This window comes from Neoarius graeffei, chromosome 10 (genome assembly GCF_027579695.1).
Source record: "Neoarius graeffei isolate fNeoGra1 chromosome 10, fNeoGra1.pri, whole genome shotgun sequence".
Classification (NCBI taxonomy): Eukaryota; Metazoa; Chordata; class Actinopteri; order Siluriformes; family Ariidae; genus Neoarius; species Neoarius graeffei.
The window spans coordinates 60,190,872-60,208,164 of NC_083578.1; the positions used below are offsets into that span (position 1 = coordinate 60,190,872).

General features: G+C 40.3%; 1 protein-coding gene across 3 annotated transcripts in view; it reads left to right on the forward strand.

Annotated features, from left to right (window-relative positions):
- Nucleotides 1–17,293, forward strand: part of mapk14a (mitogen-activated protein kinase 14a) — a 40,938-nt gene that overhangs the window by 4,501 nt on the left and 19,144 nt on the right. For all 3 annotated transcript variants that reach the window (XM_060931994.1, XM_060931993.1, XM_060931996.1), the window contains exons 3-6: nt 3,897–3,955; nt 11,406–11,517; nt 15,936–15,965; nt 16,270–16,317. In XM_060931994.1, coding sequence (XP_060787977.1) covers nt 3,897–3,955; nt 11,406–11,517; nt 15,936–15,965; nt 16,270–16,317 — 249 coding nt within the window. The remainder of the gene's footprint in view (nt 1–3,896; nt 3,956–11,405; nt 11,518–15,935; nt 15,966–16,269; nt 16,318–17,293) is intronic.

Here is a 17,293-nt window from a genome sequence, read left to right on the forward strand (position 1 = left end):
CCTCGGAACTTGCATGTCCTTTATCATTTAACTCTTTGTGTCCTTTTTATCATTTAAACTTAAAATATAGATACAATTTACATGATTAATTATTGCATTATTAATTACAACATTATGAAAGTGCTGTACACACTTCTGGCTGCCTGAGTGTATTTTAAAGGGGTACCAAATATAATATATACAGTTGCTGATGTGACAAAGTAACGTATTCTTAAGTATTCTATCAAATTTATATACTAGAAAACAACGAAATATCTTGGTAATTGTAAATATAATAGTCGGTACGCTAAACGGCACAAGAGTCGCCATTTTTAAAAGACCGTGACGTCAGCCCTACCCACTGCACTAGGAGAGAAGCGTGTAATCATGGCATCGGGCGCATCAAGTGAAAGCGACAGCTCTGTCGAATCGTACGAAGAGATCCCGCAAGACACACTGCAAGCAGGCTATGGCTTAGAAGGGTACCAGTTTGAACCTAGGAGAGGTACTCTCGACTCCGGTGATGACGAAAGAAGAGAAGAAAGCTCGAACTCGCTTGGTGTTTTTCAGCGGAAACGAGTGAAAAGACACGTCTGGAGGATCGTTATGCTTTCCATCGGTCCTGTTATTACACCCGAAAGCAACACACTGCGGCATTGTGTAGCCGATCACTTACAATTCATCCTACTTTCCGATTCACACGTGCTATTCCCAACCTCAATGAGCCAACACAACTGGGCACATACATACGTCATGAGTGTTACGCAGAGAAAATGAACGTGCATTCTGATTGGATAAAATTAATATCATGGTGGGCTGTTCAAACTGCGGAAATAGTTTGCTCGAGCTACTTTCAAAACACTATAACTTTCCAACCTTAGAACAAAAAACTTTTGTAAGTCTTGAATAAGGTTCGTTAATGTGTGTTTTATTGTTATATTTACTCTATATATTGCCCTCTGTTCCCCTTTAATAAGCTGATTTAATTTAGAGGCCTACCAATGAAAAGTAATCTGGAACTTGGTGTTCCCTTCATTAGAAAATGAAAACTGCACAGTTCTCGAAAGATCTGTAAACTTGTAAAAGTACAACCAATAGTTTGACAGGTCCCAGTGGTAATATGGTGTGGGTTTGGTTTATTTGTTTGAGAACCCCTGTGCGAGATTTATCAAGCCCACGTCCTGTATTCAAAGTTCCTCTGAAATTTTGTGCGAGTCTGTCACTTTGCTTCTTGTTCCTGTTTCTCTTCTTCTCCTTCATGCTTGTATGTTGTGAAAGTTTTTGAGAAGCAAATCCAAGTTGCGGCCTCAGTTGGAATAAATAATGACCGAAAGCCATTAAATGTTGCATTTTTCAATTTTAATATGATCATAGAGTACAAACAGCATCTGCTACAATTGTCTCTGGTACAGATGCAACATTGGAGGTGTGCATTTTGGTCAACACGCAGTTTTAAGCTCGGATGGGAAGTGAACCTTTGTTGCTTCCTGTATTGCTTTATTAGGATTGTGTGTTACATGCTTTATGCTGACAAGCAGTATATAATTTGACCCTGTTTTTTGTCTTTCTGTGACTGATTTTCAGAGTCAGACTGAATTTCAGTTGCAGTCATTGTTTCATGTGGATTGTAGGCAGGGCAGCGATGCTCGATTAACTGTCCACATGCCACACTATCGAGCTGCATTCCTGACCGAAATGTCAGAAGGTATGCTCGGCTGTCTTGCAGTGTGACTTGTGCTTTCTCAAAGTCCTAAACTGATTTTGTGGGTCTGTGCATTTCAGTAATAATAACATTATCAGAAGACAGCGTTGCATGTACAGACTGCACGGAAGCCATGCTGATTGAGCTGCTGCGGCAGCAGCATATACAGTACTGTACCAAAAATCTTAGTCACCATAATTAATAAAAAATAATAATAATAAATTGTAGATGAAAGTCTTCCGGATTTGCCCGGAAATCCGGATATTTGACAAAACCCTTGAAAATCTCCGGTTTCCCGAATAGAGATTTATTTTTCGGATTTTTCGCGTTCCTAGACACGGCGTAGTACTTCACGTTGTCCTTGCATGGGCGCAGTCCTTAAATAGCCCAAACATAGTTCATTGATTAAAGACAGGTGTTCTTTGTTAACGGCGCGCGTGCCCAAGGCGCGCCGTCAGGTGCACGAGCTAAGGCGCGCAGGACTGACACCATTCTGCGCAAGCGCAACACAATCGCACTAGAAAGCATGTTCAAGCTGCCAGTGTAGCTGCAGTCTTTTGAGTTGCGAATTATGAGTATTTCCTCTTGTGTTAATAATTCGCCGTGTCAAAACAAGCGAAACTTTCCTCCTTCTTTCGACGTGAAGAGAGGTAAGCAATTTATTATATATGTTTTCCATCAAAGTTGCATTTTGTTGTTTCGAAGCTAAGTTTTAGTGCCGTTTCTAGAACACATCAAGAAAACGTGGAAGAAACGGCAATAATGGAAGAGCCGGTTTCTAAGCTGCCTAAAACTAGCAATGGTAATTTACTTTTTGTTACATAATGCACTCAGGCTGCCAGTCAGTGTGTGACTGACACACACACACACACACACACACACACACACACACACACACCCTACGCCCCTGATTTACATGAGAAATTTGGTATTCATTGGTGTGTTTAAATTTACAGACAATACAAACTAATGTAAACAGTTGGCTTCAACTCGCATAAATCTGAATTGGAAATGTTTAGTTCACTTTAGCTTCTGCAAACGCACAACTCTACTAAAAGATTGATAAACGAGGCTCAATGTCCCCAACATTGAAACCTGAAAGCTTTAGAAACTCTAACAGACCTTTACTTTTTAACAGGACTGTTTTGGGATTTTGCTGAGTTTACCTTCAACTGTCTGATTTTTTTTTTTTAAGTAATGAACTGTGTAGCAGGAAAATCACCGCGTTTTCTAAATGCACTCCTGAAAATTACTCATTAACTAGGGGAATTAAATTTGATATTTTTGACATGTTAATCATTAATGTACATGAAAGAAAAAGGCTTAAAAGTTATAACTTTAGTGAAAATAAGTACTAAAATGCACTAGAATGCGTGTTATTAAAATTTTTTTGGGGGGACGCTGCCCCCCTCCAATCTTAGCTTGACTTTCAAAAGTTCAGGATTTTTTTTTCTTTGCTTCACTTTCATCTCAAATAAATAAATATATATATAAAATATTTATTTAAAAAATGTCTTGCAGAGAAGCGTTTGTATGTTGTGAAAGAAAACAAAATATTAAGTAATAGACTGCTTTTTAGATAAAGACATGATGGAGGCTGTCTGGTATTACCTGCAGAAATAGAAACTCATTTCACAGCCAGAATTTGAAAAAAAAAAAAAAAATCCCTTCTGATCGTTCCAGCATGCTTTGAAAAACCTGCCAGCTGATTTCCCTATAAAACTACGAGAACTGGGTTAAATCTTGATTTGGTTTAGTTTCTTACGGTTTACTGCTTTGTACAGTCACTTTATTTCATTGCTTTTAAAGGCACCTTTTGACAGAACTTGTCTGTCTGACATATTTCATCTTCCTAATATCATGGGCAGGAAATGTTGACAGGAGAGTGTCTTTGTAACCTGAGCTGAGTGTGAGTAGTGGTGTATTATACACTCCCTCTGACAGATCCATGTTGTAAAAGGGAAGAAAGGTTTCTTCATGCTTTTTATTTATTTATTTCCTTAAGCATTACTATGGGGGCCCTGTTTCATGAACGGTGTAAACCTTGAGGTCATTGTGTGTAAATTGAACAGTGTGAGCATATAATTTGGCTGTGCACAACACGGATTTTCAGTCCGCAGTGTTTGTACTTTAATGTTATACAGTGCATGTCTTGCCTTAGTGGGTACAGAAACTAGACAATAAAGAATCTTAATAATGCTTCTTGTTTTGACAGGTAATAGGTCTGCTGGACGTTTTCACACCTACCACCAGTCTGGAGACGTTCAGCGACGTGTAAGTGATACTCAGATTCGTCCTTCTTTCTTTAAGTATAAGTAATGCTAAACATTCCACACATTGTTTGTGGATACATCATGTGTCTATGGATTGTTTAGCTTTATTATATTTACAAACAATGTTTCACACCTGTTCACCTTTATTAGAAAATGAAACGCTATGTTCTTCAGTTATTATCAAGAAATATTTCATGAAATGACCTCATTTGTTCTTTAGTGGGGTGCAGTTTATTTTTCAGACGGTTATCCATTTGATCAGGTTTTTTTTTTTTGGCAAAGCTTTGTCAACTAAATCTGAATACTGAAGTAAAAACTCCTTGCGTTCTTCAGATGCATAAAGCAGTTCTTCCCTTGCTGTTTTAAATGTCTTAAATTTCTCATCTCATCTCATTATCTCTAGCCACTTCATCCTTCCACAGGGTCTCGGGCAAGCTGGAGCCTATCCCAGCTGACTACGGGCGAAAGGCGGGGTACACCCTGGACAAGTCGCCAGGTCATCACAGGGCTGACACATAGACACAGACAACCATTCACACTCACATCTACGGTCAATTTAGAGTCACCAGTTAACCTAACCTGCATGTCTTTGGACTGTGGGGGAAACCGGAGCACCCGGAGGAAACCCACGCGGACACGGGGAGAACATGCAAACTCCACACAGAAAGGCCCTCGCCGGCCCCGGGGCTCGAACCCGGACCTTCTTGCTGTGAGGCGACAGCGCTAACCACTACACCACCGTGCCACCCCGTCTTAAATTTATGTTCTTGTTAAAACCTTCACAAGGTGAAGCTTTGACCTTCCTTCCTTCCCTCCCCTCCTTTCCTTTCCTTCCCCCTCCAAACTATGTAAATTTTGAAAATGACAGGTTGTCCTGAATGTGAATTTTACACATCACAATCACAAGCAAGGTTTGTGGCACGGTGGTGTAGTGGTTAGCGCTGTCGCCTCACAGCAAGAAGGTTCTGGGTTCGAGCCCCGTGGCCGGCGAGGCCCTTTCTGTGTGGAGTTTGCATGTCCTCCCCGTGTCCGCGTGGGTTTCCTCCGGGTGCTCCGGTTTCACCCCCAGTCCAAAGAATTGAGGTTTTTCACCCACGTGACCAAGTCATGTGATGTATCGTTAGGCTGCCATTTTGGACGTCACGGCTCGAATCAGTTTGAATGCGAGGAAGGCGACAAACGAAAAACATAAAAGAAAAAGGAGCGAGATGCAGAAAACACCTTCACTATCCAGCGACGTAGGGCATTTACAGGGTGAGCAGAGGGAGAGGTATTTGCAAAAATTGAGGTTAGCAGGCTTAGAGAACGACGTTTACCTGCTTCCACCAGGATTGTTCACTGACGTACGGAAGTACACGAAGCCCTCGTCTTTACCTGACTTCGGCCCACATGATCTGTATACCTATGTCGTTAAAAACCCATCGCCATACACAGGTATTGATCTGAAAGCGTATAAGAGTTTGGATACCTACAGATATTTTGTGTCAGGCTGGGTAACATGCCTACATCAGCGGGTCGTCCCTGGAGCCGGTGGTCGCCATCTTATTACAGCTAAGGTTTGTTCACATTTTCATTTACTTTCGGTCCTCAGGATAAACAAAATGTTATTAAATGTCATTGAAATAACTTCTTAGCCTGTTGAGACATGGCCCGTTATAAATTTGCTGTTACCAGGCAATGACCAAGAACTGTATTATTAGGGTCGGTGTCTGTTGTAGCAGTGTACAAGCAGCTAACTGTTAGCACTAGCTAATGTCAACAACATAGTATCTAGTATGTTACTGTAGCAATGTTTACGTTCAGTCATTTGGATGACTGTTAAAACCTTTCAGTCTCAAGTTTTTCCTTTACTGGATTTACTAGTTTACTGTAATTATGATCTGGCAGCTATTTACACCGGATCCAGTGTAAATGGCTGCCGGAGCGCGCTCCGGCTTGCTCCCCCTCAAATTGAGCAGCGCACTCCGGAGCACGCTGCTTAATTTGAGGGGGAGCAAGCCGGAGCGCGCTCCGGAACCTCGGCCGGAGCACTCCGGGAGCAAGCCGGAGCGCGCTGCTTAATTTGAGGGGGAGCAAGCCGGAGCGCGCTCCGGCAGCCATTTACACTGGATCCGGTGTAAATAGCTGCCGGATCATAATTACAGTAAACTAGTAAATCCAGTAAAGGAAAAACTTGAGACTGAAAGGTCTTAACAGTCATCCAAATGACTGAACGTAAACATTGCTACAGTAACATACCAGCTACTATGTTGTTGACATTAGCTAGCTTGACCTTCAAGATGGCGGACACCGGGGCGTCACGTGACCCTGTGACGTCAGGTGAAATACCTCAATTGTACCCCCCAGCTGCTCCCTGTTAGCATGGCTGCCCTCTGCTCTGGGTATGTGTGCGTTCATTGCTTCAGATGGGTTAAATACAGAGAGGAATTTCACAAGTGTACGTGTTTGCTGCTTCTTGTCCTGAAAGGAAATTTTACACATCACAATCACAAGCAAGGTTTTAACACGGGGCTTTTCAAAGTGTGGGGCGCGCCTCCCCTAGGGGGCGCCAGAGTTCTTCAGGGGGGAGCAACGTGAGGAAAAATAAACCAGAATAAGTTACTATTGCGGACATTTAGCGCACTTCAGCTAGCCTTTGCCAGAGACAAAATGGATCGATTTTTAGTACCTAAAGCTACAGTGAGTGAGGAGACAGAGTCTGGGCCAAGCAAAAAAAGAAGGAAGTATGACCACGATTATTTAAAGTTTGGATTTTCATGGACTGGATCTGAAGATGCTCCACTGCCACAGTGTGTTGTCTGCCAAGAGGTGCTAGCTAACGATGCTATGAGATGTTTAAAATGCGTAAAACAAGATGTTTTTAAAATAAAAAAAGCACAGATGTTTTAAATGTGTAAAAGAAAAAAATGTGTACAACAACCATTTTTTTTAAATACGAATGGAACATTAAGTATAGCAACAACAAAAATTGTAAGGGGGGGGGCGCTGTTGTTTATTTGCTCTCTGGGGGGGGGGGGGGGGGGGGCTGACTCTCCCACACTTTGAAAACTTTGAAAATTTAAAGATGCAATTAAAAAAAAAAAGACCATGAAATTCCTGCCTTGATTTTCATAGCCTACAGCTGTTTTTACAGCCATGTTTGTTAAACAGGCTCCTTATCTACCAGTTGTGAGCTCCACAGAAAGCCTGTTTAATAAAAACATTTAAAATGTGTACATTTTAGAGAAGTACATCCATGCCTTCTTCTAGTCAAAGTATGTGCTGAAAAAGTCAATTTTGGTTGTTGCTTTGTGACTTTGATTTCTATAGCTGCAGCGTTAATGCAGATTAATTTTCCTCTCGCAGTGGGTGATGTTACTGCTTTTGAATGGGTAGAGTCCTTGACGACCAGGGCTTATGGTTTCACCCCTTGATCCTGGTTGATGAAGGACATCGTGACCTGTGTCAGGCTCCAGACAGCACAAAAGTGCTGCTATGTAGTATTCTTTTGTCAAAACTTCAGTATTAGGAACTCTCTTATGATAGCTGTTTATAGTATGTTTATAAATTTATAATACATAGGGCCAAATTGCTCAATTCTGATTGGTCAATCAAGGAGGGCTTTCTTCCTTAACACGGGGCTGTATTTCTGAAATGCTATTGGCTAGTTCGTTGCTTGGTTACGGTTACAAAAATATTAGCAAATTTTGTCAACGAGACGGCTGACTCTGCTGACTCAGCAATGCCGCGTTTCGCTATATTTGACGAAGAAATGATAAACCAATTGAAAGCTGCAAGCGAAAATGAAAATACCAAAAAAGTAAGCATTTTTGGCTTTCCGTGTTTAAGAAATGGGCTGCAGAAAGACAAATAAATGACTCTCTAGTGGCATATGAATGCTGTGAGTTAGACAAGGTGCTATCGCAGTTTTTTTTTTTTTTTTTTTTTGTGTCATGATGAAAGATGCTTTAGAAACTGATTCAAGCGTGCAAGATAGTCTTGCGCCCCGATTGGTTCAGAAAACGCGAATGACAAATGTTGTGAACTTGAATAGCTTCTGAAGTATGAATTTGGCCCTGTATGTTATAAACAAGTAATCGTATGGTTCCTCATAAAATTAAGGATCAATTTCACTCGTGATTTCGAAGTTTTGAAATCACTCGTGAAATTAATCCTTAATTTTACTCGGCCCCATACGATTACCTATACTAATATAATATCAGCATATAATATGGCCAAAAGTTTGTGAACACCTAAGCATCACACCCATATGTGCTTTTTGAACATCCAGGTTGCTGCCCCTTTGCTCTTTTATATTAATTTTGTCTGGATTTCAAATAATTTTGTCATTTACTTAAGTAGTTCAATTAATACAACCCCGATTCCAAAAAAGTTGGGACAAAGTACAAATTGTAAATAAAAACGGAATGCCATAATTTACAAATCTCAAAAACTGATATTGTATTCACAATAGAGCATAGACAACATATCAAATGTCGAAAGTGAGACATTTTTAAATTTCATGCCAAATATTGGCTCATTTGAAATTTTATGACAGCAACACATCTCAAAGTTGGGACAGGGGCAATAAGAGGCTGGAAAAGTTAAAGGTACAAAAAAGGAACAGCTGGAGGACCAAATTGCAACTCATTAGGTCAACTGGCAATAGGTCATTAACATGACTGGGTATAAAAAGAGCATCTTGGAGTGGCAGCGGCTCTCAGAAGTAAAGATGGGAAGAGGATCACCAATCCCCCCTAATTCTGCGCCGACAAATAGTGGAGCAATATCAGAAAGGAGTTCGACAGTGTAAAATTGCAAAGAGTTTGAACATATCATCATCTACAGTGCATAATATCATCAAAAGATTCAGAGAATCTGGAAGAATCTCTGTGCGTAAGGGTCAAGGCCGGAAAACCATACTGGGTGCCCGTGATTTTCGGGCCCTTAGACGGCACTGCATCACATACAGGCATGCTTCTGTATTGGAAATCACAAAATGGGCTCAGGAATATTTCCAGAGAACATTATCTGTGAACACAATTCACCGTGCCATCCGCCGTTGCCAGCTAAAACTCTATAGTTCAAAGAAGAAGCCGTATCTAAACATGATCCAGAAGCGCAGACGTCTTCTCTGGGCCAAGGCTCATTTAAAATGGACTGTGGCAAAGTGGAAAACTGTTCTGTGGTCAGTCGAATCAAAATTTGAAGTTCTTTATGGAAATCAGGGACGCCGTGTCATTCGGACTAAAGAGGAGAAGGACGACCCAAGTTGTTATCAGCGCTCAGTTCAGAAGCCTGCATCTCTGATGGCATGGGGTTGCATTAGTGCGTGTGGCATGGGCAGCTTACACATCTGGAAAGACACCAGCAATGCTGAAAGGTATATCCAGGTTCTAGAGCAACATATGCTCCCATCCAGACGACGTCTCTTTCAGGGAAGACCTTGCATTTTCCAACATGACAATGCCAAACCACATACTGCATCAATTACAGCATCATGGCTGCGTAGAAGAAGGGTCCGGGTACTGAACTGGCCAGCCTGCAGTCCAGATCTTTCACCCATAGAAAACATTTGGCGCATCATAAAACGGAAGATACGACAAAAAAGACCTAAGACAGTTGAGCAACTAGAATCCTACATTAGACAAGAATGGGTTAACATTCCTATCCCTAAACTTGAGCAACTTGTCTCCTCAGTCCCCAGACGTTTACAGACTGTTGTAAAGAGAAAAGGGGATGTCTCACAGTCGTAAAAAGTGGCCTTGTCCCAACTTTTTTGAGATGTGTTGTTGTCATGAAATTTAAACTCACCTAATTTTTCTCTTTAAATGATACATTTTCTCAGTTTAAACATTTGATATATCATCTATGTTCTATTCTGAATAAAATATGGAATTTTGAAACTTCCACATCATTGCATTCCGTTTTTATTTACAATTTGTACTTTGTCCCAACTTTTTTGGAATCGGGGTTGTATTATTCAAGTTAAGAGCGGGTGTGAGCACACTAACTAACTGAGCCAGTCAGCAGCAAACAATGTCGCTCGACCTGAACTGTGCAAAATAAAATTTGTCATCTGAGCGTCAGTTCTCATAAACAGCGCATTATAGTCTTCCCCACATCCTTGGGGTTTGATCGATTCCTGCCATGAAAGCCAAATACAGAGAAAACTGTTCAAGACTTGGAAAGTTTGCAACACACAATTTATGGGTAAAATATCAAAACTAAAACTGGAAAATGCAGAACGGTGCTGTAGAGGTTGGGTCCAGTTGGTTCTTGTTAAGACAGTCACCCAAAAACAGGGTGTGACGATGTAGGTGCACATCATAACACAACAAATGGCCAGCTAGATGTGCCATGAGTGTTGCTAGGGATGGCGGTTCAAGAAAGGGCCGGGGTGTTACTGCAGGACTGCATGAACTGCTGTGGTGTCTGTTGCTGCCAAAAATGTAGATGTGTGGATCCACTTCTCTGAATGAAGGACATACACGCGTGCACCACTTCACCCTTTTCACCCTGCTTTATCTGTACCGGGGGGGATTTGCAGTACAGGGGGAAAAACAATGGCCCTGCTCATTAATACCACTGTTTCCAAGACCTGATCAATGAACTATGTGTTTGCGCATGCGCACACATACTGGTTGTATAAGATTAATTTCTTTGTGTGTAGTTGGATGTGTTTGTGGGTGGCGCATGCTTTTTTTTTTTTTTTTTTAAATTAATTCATTTTAATTTTTATTGCTAATGCTTTGCATTTGTGTTGGTGTGTGAGAGGGCAGCATTTATTCTATTTTAATTATTTTATATTGTTTCAGATACCTCGTGTGTGGAAAATCTCTCTGTGGGTTTGAGCAGAATTTATTTTAAGCCTTTCTATGTAGTGCCAGGAAGGTTCTGTTTCATATAATGCCACTGACTGTGTTGTCATCTGTTAGGGGTCAATTATCTGTTGAGCAGTGCGAATCATCTGTTGGGAGGGATTGTGCCAGTCGCTGTTAGCATTAGCTCCATGAACAACAGAAATAGAGTTGAGTTACTGGGAGGCAATTACTAAAGCAAGCGTCTGATTCTCCACTGCATCGTAATCAAGTCTGAGCAGGCATTGTTGACTTCAGTATAGGGCCTCCATGCGTGGGAGTTAATGGCAGTAGCCACGACAATACCAGCTGCTGACTCATGCTTTTGCGGCACTTTTGGCCGTTTTTTTTGTAACGGCACTATTGATTTCAAAGCAATAAGTGATATATCTTGTCTCGGGCACATGTCAGAAACAAGTCTGGTGACAAGCAATTGTCTGATTTTCTCCTCTGTATATGTTCAAACAACGATCCAAACATTTTCCACTTTCCTTGCTAAATTTCTGTTGTGTTTTTAAAACACAGATGCTATCTTGTGTGTGGGAGTTTTTGTTTTGTTGGTTATTTGGATGAAGTCCAGAGTATGACCACATGCTCTGTTGTGATTGGCAGGTACCTGGTGACTCACCTGATGGGTGCCGACCTAAATAACATAGTGAAATGTCAGAAGCTGACCGATGACCACGTGCAGTTCCTTATCTACCAGATCCTTCGAGGGCTCAAGGTGAAGCAATGTGCACAACATGCATTGTGAGAGTAAATAAATTCATGCTCAGAAACATGTTCACTCCTTTTTATCCCCCGCTGGCCGAAAGGCCCGAAGGGGGATTATGTCTTGGCGATTTCCGTCCTTCTGTCCATCCCGAGAAAGGTACTCACCTTCTGAAATCAGCTCTTTTTCTTTTCTTTTTATTGAGGTTTGCCACAATAAATACTGTATTTTCCGGACTATACGTCGCTCTGGAGTTTAAGTCGCATCAGCCAAAAAATGCATTATGAAGACGAAAAAAACATATATACGTCGCACCGGACTATAAGTCGCACTTTTTTGAAGGGTTATTCTATCCATAGAATCTGTGATTCTATCCATAGAATCTGTGATTCTATCTGATAAGCGGCGCGTGCTGCGCAACTGCATTGTTTATTTAATAAACGAACAGCTGAGCAGTGATAACGCGCCCTTTGCCCTGTAAATAGCCTAGTCTGATTATTTTAAATATCTACTACTGTCTTTAATACTATCACTATCGTTATTACTAATAGCCTATATTATTATTATAACTAATATTAGTAGCCTATTACTGATGCATTAATCAGTTTGCTTTTAGAATATTTTTACCGGTAGGGCTTATTATCGCCCCATGGCTCTTTCATCTGTGTTATTAAAGCTGTAGTCATCATCGAGGAGTGTCATTCTTCATTTTTGTCGAATTTTATTTCATCAAATCAGAGGTCAAGTAGGCTATAGGTATATCATCTCCAAAGACAGGTACGGTAGTAAAAACAACCATCTAGTGGAAAAAAAACAACAACCGCTCAGAGAAAAAAACAGGCAGAAAGTGCGCCTGCCAGTTAACGTCATATCAGATAAAAACATTAAACGTTATTCAGGCCATTAACACCATAACATCAGAGACGAAGAATAAAGTTCATCTTGGAAGGAGAGTTATTTTTAAAAATGCAAAACAAAATAATTTATAATAGCCCAGAGAAAAACTGGCTGAATATGTACCGTAACATCAAGTTATTCAATAGCCTATAGGCCGAAAATCGGGGCTTAATTTGAGCCGGAACATGACGGAACAAGATCCGTAACCTCTGTTGTCGGATCCGGCAGCTATTTTCATTTCATTCGGTGTTCCGGCAGCTATTTAAATGGATCAGATCACCTCCGTGACCATCACAAAGGGAAAAAAAATCAAACAATAAATTAAATAAGTAAATAAAAATTTTAGTGTTCGGTTTTGATTTTGATATCTGTTGTTGATTTCTCTCCTATGACATCCACAAAATCTATGCGAGGGGGGGACATGGGGTGTATACTTCCTCTCAATAGAACACCGGGTTTTTTGTAGCCGTTAGCTTGCGCTGTGGAAAAAATGGCAAAAAAAACAAGAAAGCTTACTAAAATTTTTAAAATGAATTCTCCAACTTTTGTAAACCCTTTATTTCTTAACTATTACTTGAATTGATTGCACTTATGTTTGCTGGCACTGCTTTTAATGAGCAGGAGAAAAACAGGGAGAGCTCGGAAAATGACCGCAGGTCAGAATCGAACCCAGGTCCCCGGATTTATGGTCTGGCGCCTTATCCACCTGAGCCACGAAGTACTGCTGTCACTGCTTTTAAATCCCCTACTTAAATCCTTAATATGAGTCATTTAACTCATGTTTTGTGTGATCTGATCTCCAATGGTGAAATAAAGCGGTTGTGATATGAGTACAGTCTGTTATTTTAGAAGATAAATTTAATATATAATTTAATATATAGCCTAGTAAAAAATATTTTATAACATATCATGACATATTACTGTCTGTAACTGTTCGTCACTAAAGCGTTTTCTAAGATCATAATGTCTGATATTATTATTATAATTATTTTTTACACACACAATAAGCGCGTGTGCGTAAAGTTATAGTAAACCACCCCCGCCCTTTTTTTTTTTTGAGTCGCCGGACCCACCCACCTCCTGCGTTCCGGGACCTCCCACTTCACAAATTAAGCACTGCCTAAAATCATTACATAACTTATTTAAATAACTATAGGCCTATCATTAATAATAAAACACAGGTCAATCAAGTTTATCAAGCTGACGATTTCACTCCAAATCAGGAAATCCATTGAATTCCTCATCCTCGGTGTCGCTTCTGAACAACTCTGCCAACTCCAGCGGCAGACGAAGCGCCGTTTCCTCTTCTGCGTGGCTGTCGTCAGACTCGGCATCAGCTCCAGTTATTCTGCGGTGGGGAAAAAAAAAAAAACATGTACGTCGCACCGGAGTATAAGTCGCATGGCCAGCCGAACCATGAAAAAAAAGTGCGACTTATAGTCCGAAAAATATGGTACATAAATAGCAAAAGTGGCAGGAGAAGAATACAGGGCAAAGCCCCAATTAACATTCAACCCCTTAACAAAATACAAAACAAAACATTTAAATGATTAAAACCAAGTAAAACAATAAATATAAAAATAATCATCAATTGACTAAGTAACAAAAATATCCAAGTTAAATAAATATAGATCATGGTGCCCGATATGAGTACAATCTTGAATTATAATGGCTACGAAGTAGTTTTTTAAACTCAGGAACTGACATAGACTGCTTTATATAACTAGGGAGACTGTTCCATAATTTTGTAGTTCGAGGAAAATGAGTTAGTGAAATAATCTTGCTTATGCGACGTAAGAGGACAAAAGTTGTTAAAATCATAGTTACGAGTTCTATAATGGCTGGTTGCAGGTGACAAAAAATTGACAAAATTTGCTGTTATTATCCCAAGCTTGAATTTGAATAGGAGGACTAAGTCATGTATCTCCCTACGAAATTCTAGAGGGAGTAAATTTAGCTTACACAGCCTGTCATTGTATGTTAACTCTACAGCCGGATAGTTTAGAATAAACTTTGTGGCACGACGCTGGATGTTTTCCAACAGCTTTCGATGTTTAACTGTATAAGGGGACCACAAAGGCGATGCATATTCTAATATTGGCCTAACTAAAGTCATATACAGTAACTGCCTAGTTGATGCATCGTAAATATCACGCCCACAAATGCGCTTCACAAGACCTAATGGTGATGATACACGGGGCAACTTTTTGGGCAATGTTGCCGAGCAATGTTGCTGGCAACGGGCAACTAGGTGAGACACAGGGCAACTTTTCAGGGCAACTAACAATGGGCAACAACAGTTAGCAACGGCAGTTTACAGTTAGCTAAAAAAAATCGATGTCTTAATTTTTGCTGTGACCATTTAATCAAGCTGTCTGTTGTTTTTTAGAGCTTTGGTGAGGTCAATTCCTCCATATAGAATATTAAAATAACAACTTACCGGCGTAAAAACAGATGAGGAGTCTCTCCATCTCTTCACTCCACTGACACTGAGCGGCCGCCATATTTGTTTGAAATTTCTGATCCGAACCTCACCGGAGGTCACATGACTCGATACTCACGTTCTGATTGGCTTATCTCAAAAAGTTGCCAGAGATTATCAAAACCATTCAGAAAGAAACAATGTTGCCCAATCTCAATAGAAAAGAGTCAAAACGCAATTGCTTGGCAACATTGCTCGGCAACATTGCCCAAAAAGTTGCCCCGTGTATCATCACCATAACACTTTGTTTCCCTTAGCACAAAGTTCCTCAATATGGGTAGCCCACGTGAGCTTATTAGAAACAACCACCCTGAGATCGAAAGTTTCAGAGGCTGTTTCCAATACCTTCCCAGCTAGTTGATAATTATTTGGAGTCCCTTTACGTGATCTCAGCTTTGACATGTGCAAAACCTTGCATTTAGAGATGTTAAACTGCATGCCATAATCCACACTCCTCTCTCAATTTGTGGAGGAATTTCACCAAACTTGGGAAAGGGCATTGTTATATATCGGTACTACACCTATTGTAATTTTGTTCAATTCGGTCGCATTTTACCAGAGTTACGGCCCTTGATTAACAAAATTTATAATTTGACAGTTTCATGAAGGTGTGCTCGCCTTCTGAAATCAAGTCCTCTCACAATTTTTGGACGAATTTCTTGAAGCTTTGCAAAAGGCCTAGTTATATGGCGGTAATACACACATTGCAGTTTAATTTCGTTTGTGCAAATTTTACCAGAGTTTTGACCCTTGATTAAATAACTTTGACAGTTTCATGAGGGTGTACGTTCTTCTGAAATCAACTCTTCTCACAATTTTTGGAGGAATTTCACGGAACTTGACAGAATTCTTTGTTATATGTCGGTAATATGCATACTGCAATTTCGTTCAGTTCAGTCATGTTTTACCAGAGTTATGGCGTAGTTGCTAGCGGGGGATATTGTGCTCTCAGAGCGCTCTTGTTATTGTGTAGAATCCCTTGTTTTTTTTTGTTTTTTTTTTACATATTGCCATAAATGTGTGTGTCTCTCTTTTGTCTTCTGTGTTGCAGTACATCCATTCAGCAGACATCATTCACAGAGTAAGTATTTTAATTTTTTTAAAGAATATATTTCTAGACATGCAAGGAAAGGGTATAAAGTATGTATTTCTTTCAGCCTCGAACAGACTTTTCACGTTTGTTTCTTTCCAAGTGCTTTGCTGAAACGGGATCCTAATGTGAATGGTGTAAAATAAAATGTCTTAAGCACCCATTTGTTGTTTAATTACCTCTGACTTTAAAATGTTATGTACCATGTACCCTTTTACCAGTCAACATATGACTAGTTGTAATTATTTAGAACGAATAGACTTGATCCTTTTCAATAAATTATTCTGTTCCTCAGGACCTGAAGCCTAGTAATTTGGCTGTAAATGAAGATTGCGAACTGAAGGCAAGTCTGCTGTTTTCATAATATTCCCAGGCATGCAGTCGAAGACTATTATGAAATATTAGTGTTTTGAGTGAACCAGAATGGACTTTTAGGTGATGTTGGTCCGAGCACTTTTCTCGGTATGTTTCTAGCTGTAACTGGTCAGAAAATAAGGGAATCTTTGCTTCCTGTGTGAAAGTGTGGTTTCCTTTGTAATAGGCCACTTGCAGGAATTGGTCATGTGTCAGTTTTCCCCATAGCAACAAGCCCATGGTGGGCAAGCTAACTTGACATTCCTTGACAACCATAAGAGTTTGACTGGTGATCCATTTCTCAGGGATGAAAGTCTTCCGGAAATATCCGCATATTTGACAAAACTCTTGAAAATCTCCGGTTTCCGGAATGGAGAAATTTTATTTTTCCGATTTTTCGCATTCCTAGACGCGGTGTAATACTTCGCATCGTCCTTACATGGGCGCAGTCCTTAAACAGCCCAAACACAGTTCATTGATTAAAAACAGGTGTTCTTTGTTAACGGCGCACGTGCCAGAGCTCGTTAGGTGCGCGCACGCAGGACTGACACCGTTCTGCGCAAGCGCAACACAATCACACTAGAAAGCATGTTCAAGCTGCCAGTGTAGCTGCAGTCTTTTTAGTTGCGAATTATGAGTATTTCCTCTTGCTAATAACTCGCCGTGTCAAAACAAGCAAAACTTTCCTCCTCCTTTCGACGTGAAGAGAGGTAAGCAATTTTTTAATATATAATTTTTCCATCAAAGTTGCATTTTGTGGCTTCGAAGCTAAGTTTTAGTGCCGTTTCTAGAACACAACATCAAGAAAACATGGAAGAAACAGCAATAATGGAAGAGCCGGTTTCTAAGCTACCTAAAACTAGCAATGGTAATTTACTTTTTGTTATATAATGCACTCAGGCTGCCAGTCAGTGTGTGACTGACACACACACACACACACACACACACCCTACGCCCCTGATTTA